The sequence below is a fragment of the Sinocyclocheilus anshuiensis genome, unplaced genomic scaffold (assembly GCF_001515605.1).
Source record: "Sinocyclocheilus anshuiensis isolate Anshui unplaced genomic scaffold, SAMN03320099.WGS_v1.1 scaffold222, whole genome shotgun sequence".
Classification (NCBI taxonomy): domain Eukaryota; kingdom Metazoa; phylum Chordata; class Actinopteri; order Cypriniformes; family Cyprinidae; genus Sinocyclocheilus; species Sinocyclocheilus anshuiensis.
The window spans coordinates 3810773-3821230 of record NW_015542408.1 but is presented as its reverse complement, the minus strand read 5'-3'; the positions used below and the strand labels follow the sequence as shown (position 1 = coordinate 3821230).

At 39.0% G+C, this 10458-nt stretch overlaps 1 protein-coding gene across 1 annotated transcript in view; it reads left to right on the top strand.

The window, feature by feature from the left end:
- Nucleotides 1-5889: 5889 nt before the first annotated feature.
- The window catches only part of LOC107693079 (neuronal PAS domain-containing protein 3-like), a 185108-nt gene continuing 180539 nt past the window's right edge, over nucleotides 5890-10458 (top strand). Inside the window, exon 1 of the mRNA XM_016492323.1 lies at nucleotides 5890-6174. Within this exon, the coding sequence (XP_016347809.1) occupies nucleotides 6023-6174 (152 nt within the window). The 5' untranslated portion in view covers nucleotides 5890-6022. The remainder of the gene's footprint in view (nucleotides 6175-10458) is intronic.

Here is a 10458-nt window from a genome sequence, read left to right as displayed (position 1 = left end):
AAATATCTCCCTTTGGAGTGGACTTTGAGATTTGTAACTTTCTAGATCTTTTTTATGCCCAAACATACACATTGCACACTGACTAAAATTTAAAAAAAGCATAATAGGACCCCTTTAAATGAAACATAACTGAGAGCTCTAAAAGAGCAACTTCCAAACAACAAATTTCCCCTGACTTTACAACTTTGCGTATCTTCATATTAAGTGCACTTCTCTTATAATCTCACTTGTCTTTTAACAACAATCTGTGTTCCTGGCTGAGCAGTATAATATCGATTGCCAAAGCCTTCCTCAAGAGAACGAGCACCTCCCGCGTAGCGCTGTGATGTGGGAGGCTCACGCTGCCCCGGATCTGTCTCATGTAGTTTAGCAGAGCACTGTAGATAAATAAATGCAATACAGGCCACTGCAAATACCCAGGGAAGTAAACAGAAGACAGCGTTAATCTAATTGTATTAGGAGCTGCAGTGTCGGTTTAAAGCTTCCAGTGCAATCTATTTGATTCCATCACTGAGAAACAGCCCTGAAGAGAAGCCCCTCCGCTGTCTTGTTTGTTAAGGCTGTTTTATTAGAGAGCTTTTCCATTTACTGTCCCATGTGAAGCACTGAGTGCATCTTTATTGCTATTTAATCATGTCCGCTGATAATCTGAGGGAGTATTTTTCATTTCAAAGGAGACAGCGAATAAAACGCTCTCTCTTTGAGACTGTACACAACAGAGAGATTATGGGCAGCTGTGCAGCGCGTGCGCCATGTTCCTTCCCGCAGGCAATAAAATCACACATGAGATCTCTTTAATAGCTCAGAAGTTTCTGACAGACAGCTATGAGAATAATTGAGAGAAATGGAGATGCTGCTCAGATGTTTCTCCTGAGAAACCCCCCCCCCTAGAAATCTCACATCTTCTCTGGAGTTTCAGAAAAGATCTTCAGATTTGCCAAGAAATCAAAGTATGAACTCAGTCTCAATATAAACTCAAACATTTCTCATTAAATGCTCTGATCAGCTATTCACATTCATTTTATAGCTCTTTACTCTTACTGTATTTTAGAAATTCTCACATTTGTGTCTGTTTTGATTTCTCCTATATGTGATATTCTGATAGACAGCAATGAGATTAATTGAGAGCAATGGAGATGCTCCTCATATGTGAAAAAAAAAACCCTTAGAAATCTCACATCTTCTTTAGAGTTTCAGAAGGGATCTAAACTAAGGTCTCAAATTGTGATCAGATTTGCCAAAAATTGAAGTAAACATTTTTAAAAAATGACTTTTTTAAAGTTATAAATAAAACAAAGATGTTTGGAGTACATTTTACAAGAAAATACTCCAGTTTAATATCAGTTTTCTAATTCAAGTTTTCTTGTTTAATTCAGTGTTTTACTTGCTGTTTTTTGTGACTGTTTGTGAACTTTACTAGCAATTTCAGAGTGAATATTGTTTCTAAACCATTTTTTTTTCAGCAGTTGTCTCATTTATGCCTGTTTTGATTATTCTATAGGATTTTTAAGACGTTTCTGATAGACAGCACTGAGATTAGTTGAGCGCAATGGAGATGCTCCTCAGATGTTTTCATCTTCAGAGTTTCAGAAGAGATCTCTACTACAGTTTTTCTCAGTCGCTTTGGTGCATTTCTCAGATCAGAAATGAAATTCCCAAAACTACTTGTTCAACCTCCACATCATCTAATCAATTGTGCACATCATGAAAGCAGTTTTTCATTCTTTTGAACAAGTTGCGATTACTTTGGTACATTCATGCAATTGATTATGTACATTTATCTGCGGTTTCCTACACTATCAGTTGCTAATGTCATGTTGCTCAAAATGTATTATATAGTTCTCTGTGCAACAGTTTTACCCCCAAAACATCTAGGCATTAGTTCATCGTATAAGTCATTAAATGAAAAATGGTTGATCTAGTTGTCAAAAACTGTCACGCATATTTTCTACACATTTCTATTAGACTTCTTGTAAATTTGCCATGAATTGTGCATCTTGACGTTCACTAATAAAGAGAATAAGGATCAGCTAATGATAAACCAGTTCTCTGAAATTGCTCAAAGGTGCATCTCATGAAACTTTCCTTGGAAAGCATACATAGAGGGAGAACAACACAAGAGTTACAAATTCTGACAATGGATATTTCCTCCCCATTGGCCTGGCAAATCAACAGTAGCTCTGTGGTCGATGACATTCCAAACCATGCCTTCTGCTTTTCATCAGGTTGAAGCCAGCCTCATCCACATACATGAAGTTGTGAGATGGTTCACTTGACTCCAATTCCACGTTGCATTGCAAGGGAAGATATTCGTTATGATATAGATGAGAATCTGTGGACCGACAGACTGGCATGTCAGGAGGTGTAGACAGACTGCATTGCAGTTCCTCAAAGAGTGCTGCAGGCAAAAGCAAAGTTCTTCCTAAAGGGGTTTTTCCTGTGTTTGCCTTTCACATTTTTTTTTTCGCCTTTGTGCCCATATTGCCCATATTGCATTGCAAGGGAAGATATTCATTGTGATGTAGATGAGAATCTGTGGACCGACAGACTGGCATGTCAGGAGGTGTAGACAGACTGCATTGCAGTTCCTCAAAGAGTGCTGCAGGCAAAAGCAAAGTTCTTCCTAAAGGGGTTTTTCCTGTGTTTGCCTTTCACATTTTTTTTTTCGCCTTTGTGCCCATATTGCCCATATCACAATGACGTAATGTTTTTTTTTTTTTTGTCAGACCACTAGTAAAGTGTAACTGTGAATCCTGTCCAGTCTCTTTCAATCAATATCCCACATACAGTAATGTGTAAATTTGTACTTTTGAAATGGATATATGGCATACATAAGAAGTGCAGCCTTCTGCATTTCAATACAGTAACTGTCATCCAAACTGTTGCCATAGTTTACATCAGGTAATACTAACAAAGTGCACTGTTATATTGACAACATGACTAAGCATTTTGTCTATCTTGTTTGTGAACAATTACACAAGGACTTTTCATTCTGATGGCACTGATATGTGCATTGACATAAATACTTACTTTTGAGAGATGAACTAAAGATTTTGAGTAAGTTACAGACTTTTGCAGGTAATCCATAGTGTGTTGCTGTTTGTACAAATTGTTCTGAGAAATGCACATACTTCTTTGCAAATATTAAGGATGATTCGAGAAATGCACCAAAGCGACTGAGAAAAACTGTAAGATCTAAAATTGAGCATATCAACAATGATTTTTCAAAGTTGTAAATAGAGTTCTTTATTTCAAATGTTAATTCAGTGTATTGCTGGCTGTTTATTTGTAATTGTTTGTGAAATTGACTAAAAACGGTTTCTACACTACTTTTTTTGGTTTATGAACTCTCAATAGGAACTCAAACATTTCTCATTAAATATGAGCTGCTATTCACATTCATTTTATAGCTCTATACTCTCACTGTATTTCTATTTCTGTCTATGTTGATTTCTTCTATGAAGAAACATCTGAGACAAAGCTGATACATCAATGAAGCATATCAGAACTTTTCCTTTGTGTCGTATCACTTGACATTCTGTACAAATGCATCACATGTAAATATGCTCACTGACAATTACAAATCTGCTGGTGACTAACAGATATCCAATGCTTTGCTTTCAAGGACTTCCTGCTGATTTCAAAGGTTGGTTTATGTCCACACTGAGATCATTAATAAGCTGCAAATGTTTGATAAACTATCATAAAGCTATACTCATACAGCGTGAACAGATAGCCGTCTTTGGTTTATCAAAGGACAAGTGAGCTACAGTAGAAGATTCATGAGTGTTGATGTGGATGCAGCTCAATATTTGCATTTTGGAATATTTTATTGGTTAACACTCAATCACTTTCACAACAATGACAGTTCAAGAACAGAAGAGTCAATGAGGAGCAACACACACCCACCATCGCACAATTAAACCAGCGGAGAACATTCTGCCTTTCTCTGAGTCTTAATTTAATTTCTTCACCTGTACTTGCATCTGCTCTTGTGTAAAGTGCATATTTTTCTTCAGACGAACATGAAATTGAGTAGGAGACACTCAAAACTCAGTCAACATCATTTTGTTTGCTCAGAGAGAGTGATTTTTCATCAGCAAACTTTTCTCCATTTGTTTGTAAACCAAGTCATCTTTCTCCTCAAGATATACATGCTGCAAAATGATAGCCTACTATTCTTCTGAAAACATCACTATAGGATAGCATCATATTTAATTTCTGACAGGAATGAAAACCGTGCATTCACAATACACAAAATGTCTTTCTGAAAAAAATCAGCAGACAAAAACTCCATAATACACTTTGGACAACTATGTGATCTAGGACCTTTATACAGTGTGTATCATTCAGTCCCAAGTAGTATTGAAATAGTACACTTAAAAGTATACTAGCCTACTAGTACACAGATATTAGCATACTTACTACAAGTATACTTAAAAATATTCTTGAACTTTACTTATGTATACTTTATATATATATATATATACATACACATTTGTAAGGATAACGTCTACAGAAACTACATAAGTAACTAGTTTACCATGCTGATACCAAGTCTACTAGGTTACACATCTAAAACCACACCACAAGAAAGTATACAGTACATAATTATTGCACAAGATCTATAAAAAATGGTAAGTAATTGCAGAATAAGACAAATGTCATTGCATTAGTTAACATATCAAAATAAATATATAATGTATACATTTTTGCTTTTTTGGGGGATTTTTATTAGATGTAAACCCAAACTTTTTTTTATGAAAGTGTTATTTGAAAACTAATCCAATAGCCACTGAATGCATATTTCATTGCTATTTATTTTCCCAGTAGTGCTTTTTGATTTCTCTTATATTTTTTATAACTTCAGCTCATTGAGTATGATTAGCCTTACAGTTGCATGTGTCTTTCTCATCTGTGAATGTTCGTTCTAGCTGGTCCTCATCATTCGGCTCTTAAAGGGTTAACTGCTGCGGTAAACCGCTGCGCGCTGCCGTGCGAGCGTCCCATTGGCTGCGCGGCGGCAGCCCGCGCCGTTAATCAGCTGCAAGAGCGGCTGAGTTCATCTTCTCGCACGCACTACAGGGATGGCATTGCCACACACAGCAGGGCAACACAACACAACACATCAGGAGCATGCACACAGCAAACATCCCATCAGCTTTAGACCTTGACCCTGGCAGCAGCACTGACAGCACCTGACCTCTGCAGCATCAGCACCAGAAGAAGAAGCTGATCGTTCCTTCTCTCAGAAACTGAAAGCAGTAGCACATCATCATCACAACAGTAGGAGGCGAGCAGATCACATCATGCACTGGACTTTCCTCGCGTACATACTTAGATCTGTTTCCTAAACCACACTGGGAGTGGACAGCTGTCTCTGATCTTAATCAGCAGAGCTTTTTCAGGACTGATAAAAAGTTCTGCGCTCGTTTATTTATACGCACACATTCCTTTACACTAGAAGGAAAGGGTCGCATGTGCGTTTTATTTTCTATTGTGGCTATTTAAAGCCTGTAGCTGTATATTCAAAACTAAAATGCATATTATTTACGCGTTGTAAACTTAAAATAACGTTAGGATACTTTGATTTAAGATTTTAGGAGTTAGTGCGTCACTTTTTAAGTTTCTTAAACTGACAGTTATTAGTCAAACTTGGCTCACAAGCAGTCGCATAGAAAGTCAGAGCATTGATATATTGGAGGATATGGTTAAACAATACGCTTTCGAGGAAGTTTACCTTTAAAAACATAAGCTCGGGTTCGTCGGGAAAGCTTGGAGCTCTAGAAACGTTGCCGCGTAAAAGCGCACAGGACGCGCAAAGAGGCGGCAGTCTGCGAGCACCATCACCAACCCTCTAGAAGCAGCAGTTCTCTCCTCTGAAAGCAGAAAACAAGACGTAGAATGGCCGATGAGCTTGTTTCCATCACTAATGGGATTGTGCTGCTGTGATTTGTCGGACCGGAGGGAAGGTTGATCCACACACGCTCGGTTGGTGCAGCATCGCGGTGCGCGCTCGGGGATGATCAGGATCTTCCCGGATTTCAGTGTTCAGGTGACGGCGGCGGCGGCTGCAGGTGCGGGAGCCGGTGGAGGGATGCCGGCTGCGTCCAGAGTCCCGGTAGCTAACGGGAACCCGCAAAACGTCCAAGGCTTGACGTCTTACCAACAAAGGTACGCTGACTAAACGCAAAACATGTTTGTTTTTTCTCGTTTAGGTGACATCCATACTATTCATGTCATATTTGTTGCGTCCATTCACATTCACCGTTAACAGGTTTATATATAAAGTAATATTGGATTTCCCTGGAGGTTGCTGAAAGTGTAAACTTAGATTCCTAACATCTCAGTTTCACTGAGATCCGGGGGTTGCTTCATTTATTAGACACAAAGCACCACACGATATAAAGCAAGCCGTTTATTGAAGCTGTAAAGTTTTACTATGTGTCAAATTCCACAACACATACACACACATGTAAAGAAAAGTCATATTATGATTTATAGCCAATATAAATGTTTTGCATTCAAATTTTCATACAAATAAGCATCTTAAATATTCAAAGCAACTGTGATCATTTCAAAACTGGCATTGCCAACTATTTCAATGCACAGAAAAACTCTCTTCAGAACAAATTATCTGAAATTATTCATTTAAAATGACAACTGCATGCAAAAATCAATGCATAATTCTTATTTTCATCCTAGAACAATAGTTGTTAATAGATTAAACAAGATATTAAAAAAAAAATCAATCTCCAAAGCCACGAAAACGCCACTAAATCACATGGTGTGATTTAGATTCATACAAATAGACATTAAGTCTTTGTAAAGTCTGTAAAATTGCTAAACAGACTATTTTTTCACATAAATTCACACAGTAATTTTCATCATCTACTAGGCGTAGACTGGCGTTAATGGATGTGAATGTTCTGATGTTAGTATATCAGCAGAATCAAGTGCACACATGCTTACATATACTGTCACGTTCAATTAAACAGTCTGTTTAGAGCACAACACAATGAACAGGACATTAAATGGGGTGGCTGTCAGCCCATGACCTTGACAGGTCACAGGTTCTAATGCACATCACAAAACAGGCCTTTATTTATGTCAAGACGGATTCGTTTAGAAAAATATAAATAATGTATTGAATGTGCATTAGTGCAAAAAAAAAAAAAAACTTGAACTGTGCACGTTTTTCTGATGCATTTATCTTTAAATCTAACACATGGACATTGCATAAGAGATAGCCTATTTCTTTTATATCTTTAATTAATTCACTCGTAGTGCTTGGTTCAAAATAATTTAGTCTTAGATTTAAAAAACATAAATTTGGCATGTGAGTTGATTTTGACAGCTGTCAATCATATCATTCGACACGTTACAGAAAATACGAAAGCAAACATCAGCGTGCAAACGTTCAAAAGGTGTCATGAAGCGATTTCTCCAATCCTTTCGTTGATGCATCACAAACAACCTGTATATATTCCCCATAAACTCAAAACTATTTCCAACTACAACTGAGTGGCGTTGTTGCGCCGGCAGGAGAGGGAGATGAGAGGGAGAGAGAGGCAGGAAAAAGGCTGAAAAATGCGGACAAACATACTGGGAAGAAGCGGCTGTGTTCGAGGGGCACATCGTGATGTAAAAGCCCCTCTCGTGCACTGATTCCTGCCTTCGCTTCCCCCGCGAGGACAGCCGCCGGATCGCACGAGCGTCCCCGGGTTTCCTCTCACTTTATTGGCATGCCTTTGGATCTCAGCGTCGGCTGGTCTCGCTCCGTCTGAACGCGTCTTAACGCACGGAGACACGGGCGCTCCGGTATCACCGATGGCGGTGCTTCAATGCCCCCGGTTCCGCTGTCAGCTGCTCGCCGCGTGAAATCCGGAGGAAAAAAAGTGTAATTAATAATTGCAGGAAGATGGCGCCCACCAAGCCCAGCATTCAGCAAGACCCTTCCAGAAGAGAACGGTAAACGCTAGGTTTGTTGTGTGTCTGTGGAAACGCGTGCGCTGACGGGCATTTTGGACTGAGACGTGAAACTTTGCCCTTTCCGCAGGAGTGTGTGTGAGGGGTTGGGTAACAGGTATACACGCTGACAGAAGCCGCGAGTGTGTGTGTTTTTGCTGTGCGTGTGCCTGAGAGAGTGTGTGTGTGTGTGTGTGTGTGTGTGTGTGTGTGTGAGTATTTGTGTGAGTGTGTGAGTAAGAGTGTGTGAGTATTTGTGTGTGTATGTGTGTGTGTGTGTGAGTATAGGTGTGTATGTGTGTGTATGTGTATAAGTGTGAGTATTTGTGTATGAGCGTGAGCATAAGTGTGAGTATTTGTGTGTGTGTGTGTGTATGAGTGTGAGTATAAGTGTGAGTATTTGTGTGTGTGTGTGTGTGTGTGTGTGTGTGTGTGTGTGTGTGTGTGTGTGTGTTTTGGTGGACAGAGGACATGACCGTTGAATGTGTTCAGCGTGTGTCGAGCTGCTGGCAGGTTTCGCGGGAAATTTGTGAACGTTCGAACGCGACCATGTTGCAGCGTTGTATTCGCTCGCCGTTTGTTTTCGCACACTTGTTTACTGCTGTGAAATAATGGGCGACAGGATGCCGTGTGACGAAGTTTCAGCATAGGTTGATGTGGATTTGAGTCCTCTGTTGGATCAGAAACTCTTAATGGGATTGTAATTTGAGCAGTAAATAAATCTGCACTTTGGAAATGACAGCAGTTGATCACAAGACTAGTTATATACAGTAGTCAGGTGTATGTTATAGGATGTTGCTGAGTAGCTGAAATGCTTTTCACTTGGATTAGTGTTTAACACATAGGCTACATACATTACAGGTGCATGATTGCAATCACTAGTTTATATTTGTAGATATTTTATATAGTAGGGTTGCATGCTAAAAAATAGATTTTTTTGTTGTTGTGCTGCTTATTGAGTAGGCTATATTTCCTGGTGCCTTTTACGCTTGATGACAGGTGGTGGACTAAATTAATTTGTCAGATCAATAGATCTGAAATTGTGATACAAGACTATTTTAATGTGTATATAAAGCAGATGTTTGAGAAATGCTTGAGGATGAAGAAAACATGACACTAAATTCATCTAGTTATGAAATTGCTGTCATTTTGTGTGAATATTACTTGTTCATCAGCCTTTTTACACTTAGATGACAGGTGGTGGTGCACTAAATCTTGCAATTATGAAATTATTTGATCTCTAGATCTGAAATTGTGATAAGACTATAAAGCATCAAGTGGCTGTTTGAGGACTGTGAAATGTATTTATTAGAAAATGTAGATGGATTTAATGTGCATATTTCTTTCATGTTTTGTTGATCTGAAATTTTAATATGACTTTGTTGTATTGCTATTTTGCTTGAGTATTGCATAGTCTTCAGATGACAGGTGTTGCGCTGAATTAATCTGAAGTAATGAATTACTAATGATCTGAAATTGCAACAAGCCTGTATCTTATTTACACTAGTCAGGTATGTGTTGTTATCTTTATCATCAAAACTTTTTATTGCAAATTCATCCATTTTTTGTGTTTAGATGACAAGATTATGTTTAGAATATCACTGGTCCTTTTTACATAAACTCATGCGAACAATAGGCATTTTAGGTATTTTTTTCTCCTTAGCTTTCAGGAGTATTAAATTAGGCAGCACTGATTCACGCCGCACTGTGTGCGCCGTACAGCTTGTTGAACTAATGTTAAATGATATGCAATAATTCACCTGCAGTGTGTGTACAAAATATCAGCCGTAGAGCCAGTGACATTTTACAATGTAAACACGGCCCGATTCATATACTGTAGCAACTCCACAAGATTGTGTGCCTGACCGGACTGTGAATGGTTATCATTAGCAAGCTTGACAAAACTCTCATCGAGCTCGATTATTTTATAATTCTCTATCGGAACACGCAGATTACACTAATGCACCTACGTCTAAATAGGCCACGACATTAGAATTATATTCCACCCCCTGCCAGTCATAACAGCAGGAGATGTTTATGCTAAGTCAGTCTGCAGTAATCTTTCTGGCGGGAGCGTATTTGTGTGCCATTCCGAGCATATCGCAGAGATAGGAATCTTGAAGATGGAATTAATTTTGAGGGGGTGGGGGGGACTTCATAGCCAGTGCATGAGTGCTTCCTTTATCACCTGTTTCCGACCGGCATTCTGAAGGGCTAAATTGCACTCTGTGATTCGTTATGTGGCTCCACTTGAGAGTTGAACCGAATAACACCGGGGCTGAAATTCTCAAGGAAGGTTTGGGAGTTTATTTTTTAATGCAGTGCTGGTTACTAGCGCTGTAGCGAGTGTTGGGAAGGGAGGGATTGTGGTCTTGGGCGAAGCAACTCTGAAGGAGTTGGACGCGAATTCACACAGAGAGAGAGAGAGAGAGAGAGAGAGAGAGAGAGAGAGAGAGATTGGTTGGCGTGAATTTATACACAACACTAAAC